The following is an 18,587-nucleotide window of genomic DNA, read 5'->3' on the forward strand; positions in this document are numbered from 1 at the left end:
GTAATGGCATTATAGAAAGAATACAGACTTTGAGATAGATCTTAGAGTTCAGATGTTCCCTCCATCACTAACTAGGTTCGCGACCCTAGGAAAACTACTTTACCTCTCTGCCCTACACATTCCTTCCCTATGACATATGACAAAAATAATACCCATCTTATAGAGTTTTATGGGGTTAAAGAAATAATGTTTACAAAGCACTCAATCTCATGCATGGCATGAAGAGGACATTTAGCAATTGTCAGCCCTTTTTCCTTTTCCACCTGATTCCTGGAACTGAATCATGCCCACATATGATGAGATGGCCCCATAACACATGCTCTCCCTCCGCCCCAAGCTACAAGACTACAGAGCTATTCAACACCAGGAGTCCACTTAAGAAGGGCCTTAGCACTAATCTCCTGTCTCGTCTGTAACCAAAATCACATTTGTAACCAGTCAGCTCCAGGACTAGTTGCATTTCCTCTCGCAAATACCATGGTAGAGCAGGCATGAAGGGCAGGTGAGCATAATGAAAAGGTTACAGATGAATATTTATCACCCAAGGGAAAAATATTTGGATTAAGGTTCGGCAGACTTAGAAGACCAGCCATGCAACCTGTCAACCCCATTTTAAAGGCTGTAACTTAATTTGTGCTGCTGGGTACAGTGTGGGGAGCCAGGTTGGGTGAGTGCATCTCCACTCAGCTGTCTGCCTGCTCCTAGGGAGTCCTGCCTCCTGCCCGGTGTCAGCTCCCGGCCCTACAAACACCACCACTGATCCAACCTCCCTGGAGGTCCTGCCCCCGGGAGTCCTGCCTCCTGCCCGGTGTCAGCTCCCGGCCCTACAAACACCACCACTGATCCAACCTCCCTGGCATCATCTCGTGTCTCCTGTGCCCTTCTTTGCAGACTCCAGTGAGCTGGCTTCCTCCCTGGGTCCTTCCCTCCTTCTAGTCTCTATTTGTCTATCTCTCTTTTCTTTCTCTCTTATTTCCCTTGTCTTTCTATTAATCAACAAGAACTTTCTCAGTGTTAGCTTTATGCACCGAGGCAGGTTGGGGGTGGGGGTTACTGCAGTGAGCAAGGCAGTGCAGGCCTCTGCCCTCCCAAAGCTTACAGTCTAGTTTATGTGGACCTTTAAAAAGCACAAAAGATAGCAGATTGGGATCAACTTTCTAAAGAAAACAAACAGGGTTTGAGATACGAGGCTTATGAAGAGCTCAGAAGAGGCAACTTTAGATAAGTGACCAGGAGAGTCTCTTCCAGGAGGTGACACCAAGTTAGTATCTGATGGGTGAAAAAGGAGCGAGGGGAAGGGCATGACACACGGAGGGGACAGAAGATGCACAGGCCTAGGGGGAACCAGGTAGGTGTGTTTAGGCAACAGAAATGAGGCCGCTGTGGCCAGAGGGGCACAAGAGAGGGAAGGAATCACGGGGAGGGGGCAATGACATTGGAGAGGCAGGCAGGGGTCAGATGGCGGGCAGCCCACTGGCCTCGCGCAGTAGTTTTAATCTTATTGTAAGAGCAATGTGGCACTATTTCCGATCTTGGAACCTGCCATGCTCTTTCCCACTCGAGGCCCGGGCACATGATGGTCCTTACCTCTGTCTGGGCCATTCTCCCTGCCTCCCACTGACCTCTGGTGGGTTGCTAACCTTAAATATTACCTTCCTCAAGAAAGCCTTCTCTGCCCTCCCGATCACAGTGTCCTGCATGGCTTCCTCTTGGCATTAATCCCATTTTTGTAAACACATTTAATGGTGCAATTAGTTGTTTGGTGTCTCTTTTACTTGCTAGACTGTAAGCTCCCTGAAGGTAGGACCACCTTGTGAATGTGATCTTCAGCACGCTGCACAATGATCGGCACAGTCAGGGCTTGATAGTATTCATTATGAGAATGAATGAATGAGTGTATTGATCAATGAATGCAACGTTTAGTTTCCTGAGATGGATTCTTTGGATCCCACACTGGACACTAAAATTGGCACCACTGCAATGATTCTGGCAGCAGCTCTAAGCTCTAAGGTGGGGGTCTGTGGGCTAAAGTCCCAGCAGAGCTGCCTCTGCTTGGCCCCTGGTTGGGCCATTCTCCAAGGATACACTGGCCTGGGGCATTCTTCACATCGTCTCCAGGGGCAGAGGTTGTGTTCATCTTCTCCGCATTGGGGAACTGGCTCATCAGCTGCATCTGGAAATCTTCTCTCCGCTCATACTCCTTCCCTCGGTAGATGAATACTTTGTTCTGCAGAGAAATGACACCCAACAGAGATCTCAGGGCCCAGGCTTGGAGAACATGATATAAGCAAAGCTAGGAGGCTTGTGACATGAGCACAGAGCTATGGTGACCTCCTATAGATCTCTCTCCTTTCTGCTGACCCACCGCAGCAAGGAGAAACTCAGCTCACAGACCTAGCTGGCCACACCACTTCTTTAAAAAGATTGATTCTAAAAGGAGAGGGGATCACAGATGTTGAGAACTTCTTCAGACTGCCCTATGTACAGCTTTCAGAATTACTCCTCACTCGGCTTTCAATGTGTTACACCTGCTCTTCTGTTTACATGACCACAACACGTCCCTCCTGCCTTTCATGGGTCATGTGGGCTGGGCCTGCAGGATGGAAAGTCCCAGCATTCAGGTCCTTCATCACATGGCTCCTGGCTCTAGATCCATAGAAATACACTCTTTATCCTTCTCTGACCATGTTAGCCTCCTCTAAATCAGTAGTTTTCAAACAGGGGGTGATTTTGCCTCCTAAGGGATACTGGCAATGTCTGGAAATATTTTTGGTTGTCACAGCTTGGGGGAGGGAAAGCTACTGGAACCCAGTGGGTAGAGGCCCAGGATGCTACTAAATGTCCTTCAATGCAGATGACAGCCCCCATAACGAAGAATAACCTGGTCTAAAATGTCACTAGAGCTGAGGTTGAGAAACCCTGTTCTAGAACGTATCTGTACCATCTGTGCCATGTCTAATGGCCTGGAAGTTCTTCAGTCCAAATCCACAACTGTCACCTCTGCATATCAGTGTTTTCAAATCTGGGGGATTATCAGATGGGCCTCGGAGACTTCTAGAAGTTCAGCTCCCCAGGCCTTGCTCCAGACCTGCTGAAATGGGATCTATGGTAGTAGGATCCAGAAACATGTATTTTTAACAAGCTCCTCAGGGGGTTCTGATGAACAATCAGGTTTGGGAAGCCCCCTCTGTTCCACTGAGGAAAGCCTTACTATCTACCTCTTCTGCAGGCTATGGTGCTCACTCCTATGAGCTCACTCTGACTTCCATACTGACTGGTTACCGCGAGAGACTTAGCTCCTCGAGTGCATTGTAAATCAAGCAAGGTTAGAGATCAGATTTGCAGTTTCTTTTGTACCTCCCTGACCTCAGAACTGAACCATAGCCTCACTGGAAGGAGTCCTATAGGAAGGAAGCCTATAGCTGACCTAGTCGAACTCTCTACATGATCAGTGAATATTCCACGAAAACTCTGGTTCAGAAAGTATGCTCCAGAGACCGCTGAGGGTTTCTAGGACACTTTCAGGACCTCATAAGACCAGGGAACACTCTTCAAAATAATGGACAGCTGGTATTTGCCTTTCTTACTCTCATTCTCTCAGATGTACAGTAGAATTTTCCAGAGCCTGCATGATGTGTATTATCATGACAGACTGAATGCAGAAGCAGGTATAAGAACCTAGCTATCCTCTCTTAATCTAAACATTAAAAAGACCTGCAGAAATATGAAATAATCTCACTGTTGGCATATGTTTTTATGGGAAAATATGGGAAAACATACAATATTCTTCATAAAGATACAAGTTATGCTAACACACGAGAGGTTAATTATTATTTTTAAATACAAAGATAAATATTTCAAAATTTTCTTCATTTTAATTTTGAGTATGGTAGATGTAGACAGAACTTATAAATACAAAAGTTCATGGAAGACCTCAATAATTTTTCAGAGAGAAAAGAGATTCCTGAGCCCAAAGTGTCTGAGAACTGGTGCCCCGCAATGCCTGCTGGGTAGCTGAGGTCCTCTGGCTCTCCTTGAAGACCTCACTCAGGGATGGGGAGCTATCACTTTGCAGGGCAGCTCTGGTTGCTGCATATCTAGAGAAACATGGGGTGGCTGAGGGTGGTGATGATGGAGGGGACTGGGCGTGTGCTGGGGGGAGGGCAGCACTCAGGAGGAGAGCACAGAGCCTGGGTATAAGCGGATCCTTGAAGCACAAAGTGACAGCTGAGAGGCCCTAGGTCCCTGGCCTGGGTCTCCGTCACCAGCACACTCACCCGCAGAAAGGAGGGAAATCCCTGGCCGTAGTATCCGACGGCAAAGTAGTCTGGCTTGGGCCTGAGGATTTTCATGATGTTTTCATAGAATTTTGCCTGCTGGATCTGGAAGGAGAAAACTCACAGCTCATAACAACATAGATGTGTATCGAGGGCACGTTCAGCTCAGAGAGGCCCCACTTGAGACACGATCATTATACCCTGATGCCCAGTGCACACGTTTGCATATCCGCAGGTGTGTCTGTAATCATCACAGCAGTAGCTGTATTTACCCTATACCAGGTTCCATGTTGGTCACTCCACCTGTACAAGCTCATCACTTACTTGCCTCATCCTCGTGACAAGTCTCGTACCTCTGTCTTGCAGGGAAAGAAATGGTGTCTCATAGTGTAGCTAGTAAGTATGGAGCTGAATCCAGCCAGCTGTCCAGAGCCCCTGTCGCCACGCTGCTCCCTCCTCCATGCACACGAGGCATGTGTTTATGAGAGAGAAATGTGTGTGGACACAAGCCTGTGCAGCACAAGCCTCAGAGCATGGATGTGCACGTACAGCAGGGACATGAATCTGTACTGTGTGTGCATATGTGCACGCACGCAAGTGTACCTGTGTGTGCATGTGTGCATACATGTGTGCTGTGTGCACACACAAACACATGTGTACCATGTGCGTGCATACATGTGCACCACGTCTGTACGTGTGTACCACATGTATCGCACATGTGTGTGCATGTGTGCCACGTGTGCACACGCGTGCACCATGCGTGCATGTGCCCTGTGTGCATACATGTGTACCATGTATGAGTACATGTGCACCGTGTGTGTGTTGTGTATACATGTGTGCATATGTGTGTGTGCATGTGTACAAACGAGTGTGTATTGTGTGTATGTACCTGTGTATACAAATATGTATGGGATGTATGTGTGTGCCTGTGTGTATGAATGTGCACTCTGTGTGTATGTGTGTGTGTGTTTGAGCAAGCACATGAATGCACATGTTTAGAAGGTGTGTGTGTCTCCATGTCTGCAAACGTCTATGTGGATGTATGTGTGGGGTAGATATCAGTGTCTCTTGGTGTGACTACATGTGTGTTTGCATCATATCTTACACACAGTACAAACAGCTAACAGCTCAGTTGTTTTTAACAAGAACATTGTTCTCAATACCCATCCCCCCCCCGGAAGAAGCAATAAACCATCTCTCCATATTCTGACTCTCATTTTAGAGTTTCCTGGACACAGCTGGACTGGCCTGTCAAAATAGGCTAAGATGGGCACCGGGGCCTGGCTCTGAGGTGACCAGGAAATATGTGGGAGGTGTACAAGTGGTAGGAGCAGCCAAAATGTTCGGCGCTTTCCCTGCAGAGGCCACCTCCTCTCCAAGTCCTGGCATCTGCAGCCTGAGCAGGTTAGGCTGGCTTCCCCCACTTTCCACTTACCCCCACCAAATCACCAGCACCGAGGAACTAATGGGGAATGGCCAGATGGGGAGCGTTTTAATGTGATTTATCTGTTAATCAGAAAGCACAAATTTGTGCTTTTATTTAATCGGCTTAGTGATTTGTGGGGATGTTACTGCAAATGTAGCACAGTGTTTATTGGGTATGCAACAGCGTACGTACCACTCCATTCGGGAAACTGTTGCTGATGAGTTTTCCCAGAATACCTCCCTCTGGAAATACTCCCAACTGGAAGGAAGGCTTTCAGCAGCCTTCCTCAGCTCAGGCCCTACTTCCAGTCCTTTTCTGCTGTCTTGACCCCACCTGGCCTCCCACTTCCTCTCCCCAGCCTCTTTGGGGAGCCCGAGGCCCTAGGCACCCAGCCTTACCAAGTTCTGGCTCAGGAGCTCATAATCGAAGATCTCCATCTCGTACTGTTCTGCCAGTTCCTTGCACAGACTGATAGCCTCTTCCCACATCTATAGGAAGGTCATGGACACAAAGGTTAGGAGATACCTCCAGGCTTGCAGAACGCTTGCTGAGGAAGGGACTTGAGGCAGCTTGCCTCTGGGACTTCACTGCAAGCCTCACTCAGACCCAGGCCCGGCCCCACACACAGGGAGCCAGGTACTTCCCAGAGAGCATGACCCTTCCTCTGCCCCTCACTCTGGTTTTGTGACAAATAATGGAGCAGCCAGAGATGAAGCTAAATGCTTTATTTGCATGCCCTCTATGTCTTCACAACTGCTCTGGGAGGTAACTGGTAACATTCACGTTTCCCAGGTGAGAAATGGAAGTTCAGACAGCAGAAACACTGTCCCAGGTCACATGCCCAACCAAAAGCTGGGCTAGAATGCACACCTGGGTGTGACCTGAGGATTGTCAACTATAGATCTAACGTTGTACAGCAGGTCTCTAGAACTTATTCATCTTGTATAACTGAAATTTTATACCTGTCACTTCTTAATGGGGTTATTTGGAGTGTATGAGTGGGGAGGAGGCTGCAGAGAGGTGGAGATGGAGCTGGTACTAGGGTATAAAAAGAGTGATTAGAACTTTTTGTAAGGGGCACCTGAATGGCTCCGTTGGTTAAGCGTCTAACTACTGATTTCAGCTCAGGTCATGATCTCAGGGTCGTGAGATTGAGACCCATGTTGAGTTCCACACTGGCCATGATGCCTGGTTAAAATTCTCTCTCTTCCTCTCCATCTGCCCCCCAACCCTCTCTTAAAAAAAGAACTTTTTGGGGTGCCTGGGTGGCTCAGTCCATTAAATGGCTGCCTTTAGCTCAGGTCATGATCCCAGGGTCCTGGGATCGAGCCCCACATCAGGCTCCTTGCTCAGAAGGTAGCCTGCTTCCCCCATGCCTATCATTCCTCCTGCTTGTGCTTGCTCTCCCTCCCTCTCTCTCTCTCTCTCTCTCTCTCTCTCTGTGTTAAATAAATAAATAAAATCTTTTTTTAAAAAAAGAACTTTTTGTAAATAGGTCTTTTCCACTTGAAAAAAACTTTCTGAAAAAACAAACCCTGGATATAGGGGATTTTCCTTTTCCTCTGCTCTGTCTTAGGCTGAATCCAATCATCCTTCCATCTTAGACTGAAGGGGGTCGGGAGCCTCTGCAGAGAGGCGGAGGAGATGCAGAGTGGGCTGGAGATCTGGCAGTCTCAAGGGACACCCATCCCATTTCATATTCAGTTTAAAATGGAAAATGCATCTAAATGGAGAAGCTAGGGGAAGTGGGAAGGAGAGAGGGGAGGTTGCCAAAATATAGTGTGTGCTTTGTAGCAAAAATGCTCTCTTTGCATCCAAGCATAAAAATAAATAAAAGCAAGTGCCGAGTGGAGGAGCCATGGCTGTAAACCCATGGACAACCTAGTGAGCAGCATAAAAATGCTTTATGTACCAGGAGGAACCAAGTCCACAGGCCAAACTGGGCTGGGGCTTTTCCTCTCTTCAGCCTGACAAGAAGATGGTGGTAAAGTCCCTGGGCTGGGTCAGAGACCTGTTTGGCTCATGTGTAGGTATTTGCCAACTTCCCACCATAATATGACAGAAATGCTCTCTCCGTGTGTTAAGAGACCACTAAGGGGCCGGGGGGTGGGTGGGTGGGAGTCAGATACCTTAGGATTTCCTCCTGAGTTTGCCCATAGTGTCACTGGGACTTCTGAATCTCGTACATTAACTTTGGTGCCCCTGCTGGTTTCTAGGCATGATATGGTATACAGTGACGGAACAGACATAAGTATGGACAACAGTCTCTTCTTCCATGAAACATTAGTGGGTAAAGCATACACATAAATAGATGTGAACGTTGGGTTTTGAGGGCTATAGAGGAGTCCACCAAGTATTGACAGGTGGACTTACGGAGTAGAAAGCCATTGTGTGGGTCTGGAGCAATAAATCTCCATGAGGGGAGGTATGGGGAAAGGAAGGTAAAGGGATGCTAAAGAGTTTGGGCTTCATTCTGGAAGCTTCCACAGCAGTGGCTATCAGAGTGAGCTGTACCCATCTGTTCTCTCCTCTCTGCTCCCAAAGTACCTTGGCACTACCTTTCCCTCCCTCACCCTCCATTATTGTACAACATCAAAGGGTAATATGCAAAAAAAGATCATGATTGGCACATCTGTTTTGCCAACTAGATGATAAGCAGCTAGAGATGAGGGATGATGTCTTTTTCCTCTCTGCTCAGCACAGGGTGAGTTGAACTGGATACTTTGCAGAGGACAAAGCTCAGCATGTCCTTTTGGGGCCTTCACACTGTGATGGACCGAATCAGCTGCACACAAATAGTGAGCTCTGACTTGATGCAAGTAGGGCAGGAGGTTCCAGCAATGGCAGACTCTCTGCCCTCAAGAGGCTTATAATTGTAAATTATAAAAACAGCGTTCTTGAACTGCTCAGCTCCTGGGAATTTATAAGCTCTTCCACAGACATTACCTCATTTTGTCTTTCCAGGGAAGGTGGGGAGATCAGGCTAAGACAGATACAATGAACTGCCGTGACAGAACAGACCCAAATCAAGTCCATTAAATTATGTCCTGATAAGTTGTAAGAGACCTTGTAATTCAGAGGAGAGCCAGGGCTCTAAGTAAGCTGGAGGACTCAGGAAAGGTTTCATGGAGGAAGTGGCCCATTCACTGGGGCCTTGAAGGCAGAGGAGGGGAAGGATGAGAGCTAAAATTTAAGAAGATAGGACTATGTACCAGGTCTTCTGCTAGGTGTTCCACATGCACTCTCTCACCTAATTTTCACAGCATCACTAGGAAGTACATACGATTAGTATCACTATCTTGGGTGGGAATTGGAGTCCCTAAGAGGTCAAGAGAACTGTAGGTAGTAGAGGAGCAAGGTTTGAAACCAGGCTGGCTCCAGAGCCAGAGCAGTTAGCCCACGTTGCCACATCTCTTACAGGATGACAGTTGCATTTGGGTTGGTGCTTCTTGAAGCTCTGCTGCAGACTGGGAGATGGGTAGCAGTTGTTCTGACTAATCTCCTGACCAAACACAACCAGATATTTTATCCTTGCTGTTTAAAGATCAATGATGATCTTTAAATGTTGATCAGTGTTATTCAGTTGTGCAACTGATTTACTTACTCAACATATATTTATTTGGCCCTGTATGTCAGGCTCTGTGCTAGCCCCTGGGCATTCAGCAGCAGACAAGACAACTCTCTGTGTATATGGCATTCTAAATGCTGTTTTGTCTAGGTTGGTCAGGGAAGGTGTCTTTGAGGACATGATGTCTGAGCAAAGTTCCGAGCTGTGAGAAGGGGCCTGCCATGGAAAGCTATGGAGGAAAAATGTTCTAAGGTGGGAAAAGCAAGTGCAAAGACCCTGATGTGAAAAGGAGCTTGGCATACAACATGTGAGCGCTGGCAGGGATGAAATGAGAGAAGCAGTCAGAGAACAGCTCGGGTGGGCCCTCACAGGTCACAAGCAGGATTGTGTAATCATTCTAGTGGAATGGGGAAGCCATGGAGATGGTTGTAAGCAAGAGAATGGTGAGATCCAATGTATTTTTTGTGATCCCCATTTCCTGTATGAAGGAAGATCTGTTGGAGGCAATAGAGAAAGCAGGCAGATTGCTTTGAACCCACTGAGAACCCAAGCAAACAATGATGAGGCCTTGAATCGAGGTGGTGAGAAGGTGGAGCCAAGCGATCAGACTTAGAATTGGGAGGGAGAGTTGCCCAGACCTGTAGATGGATGGGGTGCAGAGTATAGGAAGGAACCACCCTTCCCCATTGCTAAGGTCCCCACAGAGAGAGGAAGGACAGGGACAAATTACCTTTCCTTTGTCAAAGTAGCCTATGATGATCTCATAGAGCGTCTCCTTCAGCTGTCGGTGAGTCTGGGGGTGCTGCTGGCCTGTCTGCATGACTTGCGAGGCACACTGCTCATCTGACCACTGAGGAGAGAAGACACATGGAGTCATCGGGCCTGAGAGGCAGCCAAAGGCAGGTGTCTTCCTCACTAAGGAGAAGCAGGAGGAAGCCCTGCCAATACCCCTGCCAGCTTGCCCACCACCCCGGCTGTCAGTGGGCAGTCAGAGAGATGCTGGGCTGCAGTATCCATTTGGGAAGTGCCTCCTGATTTTTGCCAAATGGCGCTTATTTGACTCTCTCTTGGCTCATGTGTATGGTTTGTAGGGATTTTCTCTGAACCCCTATAAGACGATCCCAGCTATTCCAAAAGCCAAAGGAAATCCTTTAGATGCCGTCCAGTTACAATACTGTTTTCAAGAGAAGGAGAACAGCTCACTGGGCATGCTAATGATTTATAGTTGACATTTGGATGTTATATAAAACTGTAAAACATATCTCAGGGGGTTATTGTTGTTGCTAAATGTGAAAGTCAATTGAAACCTTACGTGAGCAGGCAAAGAAGTGCAGAAAAGTTACTGGCCAGGTCAAGAGTTTGGGGACACAGCAAAACAAAATTTATTGGACAATTCTTCCTTTCCTTTCCTTTCCTTTCCTTTCCTTTCCTTTCCTTTCCTTTTCCTTTCCTTTCCTTTCCCTTCCCTTCCCTTCCCTTCCCTTCCCTTTCTTTTCCTTTCCATCTCTTCCCTTCCTTTCTTTCTCTTTCTCCCTCATCTTCTACCTCTCTTTCTGTCTTTTATTCCTTTCTCTCTTTCTTTCTTAACTCTTTAATATGCTGTGAGGGCCCCATAGAGATCCTAGCACAGATCACTTTCACCAGAAAGGCAGTACCTTGAGAAGCCAGGTGTGGAGAAGGAGTGTGTAGGCCGCCTCTGTGTAATTGTCACAGTCCAAGTGAAGATCACGGAGTTTGTACAGGTATCTGTGCAGGGAAATATGCTAGGTTACCAGGTTCAGTAATAAGGAGGCAGGAGGTAGGGCCAGGTGGGACTCAGACAGAACAACTTGGCACCTCTTAGCATCACAAAGGAGTCCTCCATCTCTGATAATCAGCTCCCCCTACGTGGGTGATGACAGCAGCCCTTAAGAGTTGGTGGGATACTTCGTGTGTGACAGGTACCATGCCAAGTATTTTGAAAGCCTTAGATCATTTAATCCTCATGGCAACCCTGGGAGATGGGTTTGTTGAGAATCCCCACTTCCAAATGAGAAAACTATGGCCTAGAGAAGTTAAGTATCATCCCAGGCAGTATGCAACTTGATACTGAAGAGCCTGGCCAATGCAATATGACAAGTAAGGAAAATTAAGGAAGAGGAAATGAATAACTCACAGAAGTCTTGTGCTAATGATTGGAAGGCTCATTGTCTCCAGAGTCTGTACTCTGAACATTGTACCATTCCAGGAGCATGAACAAGCAATAGCACTATAAAGGATAGCTCTTACCCTGTTTTCAGTATTCTCTTGGTATAAAAGAAGTGTATTTTCTGGTAAGAAAAGGAAGTGGATCAGGGCCTCAAGATTGGATATTCATGTAGAGACCTTGAGTTGTCAGTAGGGAGAATATACTATTCAACCATAACCACATTCCTTCCTTCTCTCCCTTTGCAATGTGAGGTTCCAGTACTGAACCCTGGGATGACTCTACATTGTAAAAATACAGTTGTGATCTATGTTGTGAAGGAGAGGTCTGTGGTACTATGAGAACAGGATTCATCCAGGTGGGGTGAGGAGGGACTTCTAGAAAATTTCCATTGCATGGCAGTTAGGCTAGGATCTAAAAGTAAGGGGAAGAATGAGGGATGAGCATCCCGGGTAGAAAGATTTGCTCATTCATTCATCCAACAAATGGGTACTTTATATGTTATATTCATCCTTCCAATCATCCTTTTATAGATAAGAAAACAGAGATTTATGTTAAAGTAGACAGAGCAAGAAATAGGTAGAACTGGGTTTCAACATCAGCAATTTCCATTCCATTCTTGTCCCTCACCTTTCTTCTCATCAATCAGAGTTATCAGTGAAATTACATGTGGTTTGCATGCAGGGAGTGTTGAGCATGTGTTCTATCTTTAGAGGTTTCTATAGGTTTCTTTAGAGGTTTTCTATGTACATAGCTGAACCCTACCTTATATCCTCCTGCCCATCCTTGGTCCCTTAAATCCCTAGATAGCTGGGTCCAAAAACCTTTAAGAGAGCAGCCAGAGGGACAGATTTCCTACAACTTTCAGCTCCCTGATCAACTAAGGCACCCTCTCCTCTCCTTTGCCAACTCAAGGATTTGGTGATCTACTATCGAGCCCAAAGGAAAACACCCTGATGGACCTGACCAGGGATTTCAAACTCAACAGCTACACAGGCCAGATGGGCAGCTTGAGTGAGATAGGCACAGTGAAGTTCAGTGGGGAATGGGGACAATGTCATGACCAGAGTACTCCAATTTTGTCAGGACAGGAGGAAGGCTCAGTGTTGCCACAACTTCTGAGTTTTTTAGAAGAGGGAAATTTTTATTTTTATGTAAAATCTCCAGATTTTAAAATTTTGGCAACCAATTTAAAAATGTTTTTAAATACTATGCCTGCCAAACAGAACAGGTTTCCAGACTATATCCTGTTACATTGTTTGGTTTAGGCAAATGCGGTTTTCCTAGATTACAACAGAACTCAAATCTCCAGAGCTTATGGAGATCTGGGGCTCACCATCTGTGTTTCTAAAATGGGAAGGAGAAAAAAGAGGTTGGAGGGATGGATCCATGTGCTAGACACTTTACCTATAGCATCTCATTTAATCCTAAAAGCAGAAGGTAGAATGGAAACATTCTATAAGGGGAAACCTCAGCCCAGAGAGACTGAGTGATCTTATCCAGGGTCACCGAGAAGACAAGGTGAAGACCCCAGGCCCTTTGGACTCCAAAGCTTTACACTACTATAATAAGTCCTGTCTAGCGATGTTATAAATACTATCTCAGCTTAGGACAGCCTATGGAATTATCTTTTATCCAAATGATAGTTCTTATTCCTGGAATAATGCTAAACTAGGTACCTAAAAATATCTGCAATAATAGCAGAGTAAGTTCAGACTTGGAGTCTCTGGCCTTTGACAGAATGGGTCAAAAGACTTGAAAATGTTTGTTAACCTTCTGGTCAATTTCTCTTTGTGGACTCTTGTCTCATGAGGATACGCACAAGATATATCTTGGACACATAAGACATACATCCAAGAATTTTGTCGTTTTGCTATTTATGATAGAAAAAAGTTGGAAACAACCTAAATGTTCAACAATATAGGATTGGCTATATAAATTACAGTATATTCTGGAAAGAGAATTTTATAGTTTCATTAAAAATGATGTTGAAATTCATCTGTTGACATGGAATTCTTGTCAAGCAAAGAATAAATTATGAGCAATATGATCTCATTTTTGTAAAAAATATGCAGGCATAGAATTCTATCTATATATAAATATAAAAGGGTCTGAGAATATGTATGGATTATGGGAATTTATGTCATTTCTTTTGTTTTTGTCTATATTTTATGAGTTTTTTTGTTGCTGTTGTTTTGGTAATAAGTATGCATTATTTTTGTAATGAGTAAAAATAACAGTAAAAAAAATTTGGAGAAAAAAATATGAGATTCTGAGAAAAATTGACAAGGGAGTTTTTTGCTCCAGGCTAATGTCCTCCAACCGCCCCCCCTCCCCCCCCCCCCCCGCTTCGTGATATAGTCAAATAAATATCTTTTAAATGCCTACAAGGAAGCAGGTATCATGCATCTTGGTATTTTTCTCCCTTTGAAATTGGGCTGGCCAATGGTCTAACTACAGGCTTCATAAACCCTGGACTTGGGCCTCATGTGCCCACCTTCAACAAACGTAGATGCAATTCACCAGCTGTCCGCAAGGTGGGTTAAGGAAAGTGTGGTCTGTGGACACAGCAAAACAGTATGGCAGGCCACAGAAGTCCAAGTAGTATGGGGGGGCTGCTTACAGGAAAATGAAAGGAATTGAATCTGGAAAGATTGATAGGAATCAGAACACAGAGGGACCTAGTGTTAAGAAGATAAGTTTAAATTTTATCCTGAAGGCAGTGGGGAGCCATCGATGGATACAGAGCAGGAGAATGACACAGCAGGTCTGGGTTTTAGAAAATAAAAATCTTACCTTATGTACATCTCTTCCCGATTGTTATCTTTGTAGAAATTCTAGGTAGTGGAGGAAAAACAGTGATGAGTGTTTTTCTTTGCAGAGCAGCAGGGGTAGAGGGTAGAGTGAAGGAGATGTGAGGAAGACTGCTGTTTACTATCTGGGGACCCTGAGATGGGAGCACAAAATTTATTTTCCTGAATGTATCAAACACCCTTCTTAAGAGATTCTGCCTTGAAAGTCACTTCCCTGATCCTTAGACTGTAAAGGGACAGAGGGGGTACCTCAACCATCATATACTAGGGGCGAAGTTGAGCTATTTGCTGCACTGGGAGGGGCTGTCAAGATTGAAGCAGTCCACTTTGATGGAGTCTACAACAAAAGGCAGCCCAGCTTGATGCTGACAAGCTCAGACCTACTACTGAGATGGAGCTGGTTGGACTCAGGGTAATAGCAGTAATCAGAGTAATAGGAATAGTAATAGATCCCAAGGAGAATAATGGATCATAACCCCTATTGGTACAGCAGTATGAGGAGTTACGATGAGACTCCACAGGCAAAAACACTTAAACTTGGCAATACCTAGGAAGCCCAACTCAAGCTCAGGGGTCATTTATACTAGTAGTGGTCCTGGGCTCCACCACCAGAGATCCTAATCTCATGCATTTGTAAATGAGTCCTTACGAGTTCCGGGCCACGAAGTCATGGTCTGACCCATGAGCCATACATTGAGAAGACCCTGGTTTAACCCCATGTACCCACGTGCACCAGAGGCTCAGAGAGTGTGAGGTGATGTGTCCCAGGGTACACAGTTAGTGGGTGGCAAAGCCACACGAGACCTCAGCCCCCCTGACACCCTCTCCCTGTCCTCCTTCCTGATGCCATGTTTATGCCACACCAAAAGCTAGCAGGGTCTAATGGCTTGTGTATCTGCCTGTCCCAAACTCTCTCCCTGGTCAGAGTCTGACGGTTGAAGGTCATTTTCTTCAACGAACTTCTGTCTCTCCATAGAGAGAAAGTGCTAAACTCCTGGAAAACCCCTCTTCCTGCTCTTTACATAAATTGGGACCTGGTGGGGTTATTAGCAGTGAATTCCTTTCTGCTGTAATCAGGATTTTTAAACTCCCCTTAGCATTTCAGAAAATCAATGGCAATATCTAGGCTGTTAAGAGGGGAGTCCACTTAGGGTAAACAGGGGCCACACAAAGGAACTATAGGACAAGGTTTATGTTGCTGGAGCATTGAGCATGGCAGGGGGCACTGGTGTGATGGGTAGACCACATGGTCTTGCGGCCAGCGTCATTCATTTAAACTACTTTATGGTGGGCTGATGCGATGGTGTGAAATGCTGGGGCTGCTATTACCTGTCTTATGACCGTATGGCAGGACATATGAAGGGAGACTTTGCAGGAGTTGGCCCTTGGCAGGTCATGTGGTGTAGGGGTTAAGAGCCTGCACTTGAGATTAGCAGCTCTGATTAGCCTGGCCCATACTAATTTGCTGTAAATTCTGGTTATTAGATTTCTCCATTCCATAAGAGAAGGAAACTAATATGTAGTAAGCATTTAACCATGCCCCTGGACTGCATAACCTAAGAAATAGGTACTATTATTTTCTCTATAGCACAGATAAGCCAACTAAACCTTCAGAAAACTTCCTTGACTTGTCTATTCTATTAATTAGAACCCAGGAGCTATGTAACTCCAAAGCTCCTACTCTTAACCACTTTCTAGTGCCACTTTCTTTCCATATGATGTGTTAAGTACTGAAGAAAACACTCATTTCCATTTCATCAATGAGGAAACTGAGCATGGAATGGTGAAGTTATTGGCCTCAAGACACAGAGCTAAGCTAGCATGTGGCAGAGCAGGGATTTGATCCCACTTTTGTCTGGTTTGCGAAGCCGTTAGCACTACTTCCCTATCAAAAGCACAGTGAAACCCCAGACCGGGCAATGCCCCCCAGGACTCTGGTCTGATGGGACCTTGGGGCAAGGTGGCCAACCCCACACACCAGCAGATTCACGGTGCAGCTCATGCGGTTGTCTTTGCTCTCATCTGTCATCACACCCCGGTAATCGAGCAGCTTCTCCAGGAGGCCTTTCACCAGGTTCACAAAGTTTTCCACCGACTTGAAAATAGTCGGGTGCTCTGCAGCACACTCCATCAGGCTGTGGGCAGAGATGGGAGGGCGGTGAGCTCATGGCCGGTGTGTTGGTGGGGGAGGGGAGCAGATAAACCAGTGAATCCAAGCTCCTCTGGTTCATGTGTTGGCTCATTTTGTTCATTTATTCAATCACGTATTCATTTATATACTTATTTGGCCATACAGTTTAACAAGTATTTAATTTTTTGTCCACCATCAGAATGGGAAAAAAAAAATGTCCAGTGTGGGCAATGGTGTGGAGAAATGGTCACTTGTACACACCCACATTGGAAGTAAATCAGTACAACCTTTTGAGTAGCAATTTTCACAGTATCTATCAAAATTGTAAATGTACATACCCTCCGACCCAACCATTCTACTTCAGGGAATCGATGTGACAGAAATATTCCCAGAAGCATGCAAAGATTTATAATAGTTACAAATTGTGTCTGCAGTGAAATAGTTGAAACCATCTTAAATGTCCATCAATCGGCAAATGGTTAATAAAGTATATTCACAAAATGTAGTTCTATGAAGACATTAAAAAGTATGAGACCTCAATATGCTTTAACATAAAAAGCTCTATAAAATATACAGATCAGTGAGAAAAGTAAGCCTCAGAACAATATTTATTTTTTATTTAACCAACTGACATAGAACCTACCATGTCCCAGGCATTATTCCAAATGTCTCACAAATGGTAACTCATTTAAACTCCCATCTTTGTCTTACAAGATGGGATGCCTGCAGATGGGGAAACTAAGACACAGTGAGGCCAACTAACTTGTCCAAGGTCACACAGTTGTTAAATATCAGCATTCTGGCTCTAGCGTTTGTAAGTAGAGGTGCATGTCTGCATCATGTATCTCTGTGTGCTTATAAATGTGCCAAATATGGTCAGGAAGGATAAACACCAAACTCTTAATGGTGGTTGCTTCTGACAAGGGGTCTAGGTGGGAGAATAGAGAAGGAAGTATTCATTTTTAAAATTTAAATGTGCATATGTTATTTGAAAAATTTACATTTGTTGTAATATTAGTATTCTAAATTTAAAAAATCAAAAATAAAATATGTGACATTCCTTAAGCATCTATTAGTTGTTAGGTCCTATGATAGGCACTGTGTGGGGTGGGGATGGGGAGAAAGATAAAATAAGAAATATAAAAAAATTCATGTCTACTTTCAGGAGGCCCACAGGCTAGGCAAGGGGAGACAGATGGATTAAAATACTACTTTATAGTAATCACTTATTCTGCACCAGACACTGTACTAATCACTTTTTCTTTTTCTTTTTTTCTAGTCACTTTTTTTCTTAAGAAATCATCACGATAAGTCTGACTGGTAAAAGTTATTCCCCTCATTTTATAGATGAAGGAATCAAGGCTCAGAGAGGTTAAATGACCTTCCCAAATCACTCTGGTGGTAAGGGGTGACCTTGGGAATCAAGCCAAATACTTCCCTATTTTCCCACAGAGAAATACTGTGGCATGTTCTCAGGCATCTTGAGTAGACAAGAATTACCCAGGCTACTGTTCGTTTCTGGCTACTTTCCCCATGGCGGCTTAGGTCCCAAGATCTCCTAAGAGGGAAAGGTGAGAAAGGCAAGGACTTTGGAGGGTCATTTCCTCCCAGAAGCCAGGCCAGGCTGCAAGGAGGCGACATCTCAAACTGTGGCTGTGATCAGACAAATCCATCTTCTCCGTGGGAGAAGCACCTGTTCTCTGGCTCTCAATGAAAGATGCAAATTGTCCTGTGATTTAGGCCTGTCTGGCTCAGTCACAGCTGTGCCTGACTCCTTCTGGGACAGTCACTTCCAGCCCTGTTTCCCAAGCTAATGACAATGTGACAAAGCTTTGTCCAGTGTTTGGAGTGTGATTCCTCACAGCCTCCCAGGCAGCTCAGACCCAGAAGGTATCTCACGGCCTGAGTGTAGCCAGACTAGTGGTTCTCAGTCCCAACTGCATGTCAGAATCAGCAGGGGAGCATTTTATAAAGCTCAATGCCCACCCTAAAATCAATGACTTTGTATCTCTGGGAGTGGGAGCCAGGTAGCAGTATTTTATTTTTTTTAAAGTTCTCTAGGTGATTCCAATATGCAGCCAACATTAAGAACAACTTGTTTAGTCCAGGGCTTTGCAAAGTTCGATGTGCATGGGAATAACGTGGGGATTAATAGATTCTGTTAATAGATTCTGGTTTAGTAGATCT

General features: G+C 45.2%; 1 protein-coding gene across 1 annotated transcript in view; it reads right to left on the reverse strand.

Moving 5' to 3' along the window:
- The window catches only part of DOCK2 (dedicator of cytokinesis 2), a 407,203-nt gene that overhangs the window by 24,495 nt on the left and 364,121 nt on the right, over positions 1–18,587 (reverse strand). Inside the window, exons 35-41 of the mRNA XM_028102762.2 lie at positions 16,248–16,404; positions 14,253–14,293; positions 10,927–11,017; positions 10,002–10,121; positions 6,102–6,191; positions 4,278–4,382; positions 2,086–2,227 (exon numbers count right to left, since the gene is read on the reverse strand). Coding sequence (XP_027958563.2) covers positions 2,086–2,227; positions 4,278–4,382; positions 6,102–6,191; positions 10,002–10,121; positions 10,927–11,017; positions 14,253–14,293; positions 16,248–16,404 — 746 coding nt within the window. The remainder of the gene's footprint in view (positions 1–2,085; positions 2,228–4,277; positions 4,383–6,101; positions 6,192–10,001; positions 10,122–10,926; positions 11,018–14,252; positions 14,294–16,247; positions 16,405–18,587) is intronic.

Source organism: Eumetopias jubatus, unplaced genomic scaffold (assembly GCF_037043125.1).
Source record: "Eumetopias jubatus isolate StellerSeaLion01/CBP00866 unplaced genomic scaffold, mEumJub1_p1.0 scaffold_5, whole genome shotgun sequence".
In the NCBI taxonomy this organism is placed as follows: Eukaryota; Metazoa; Chordata; class Mammalia; order Carnivora; family Otariidae; genus Eumetopias; species Eumetopias jubatus.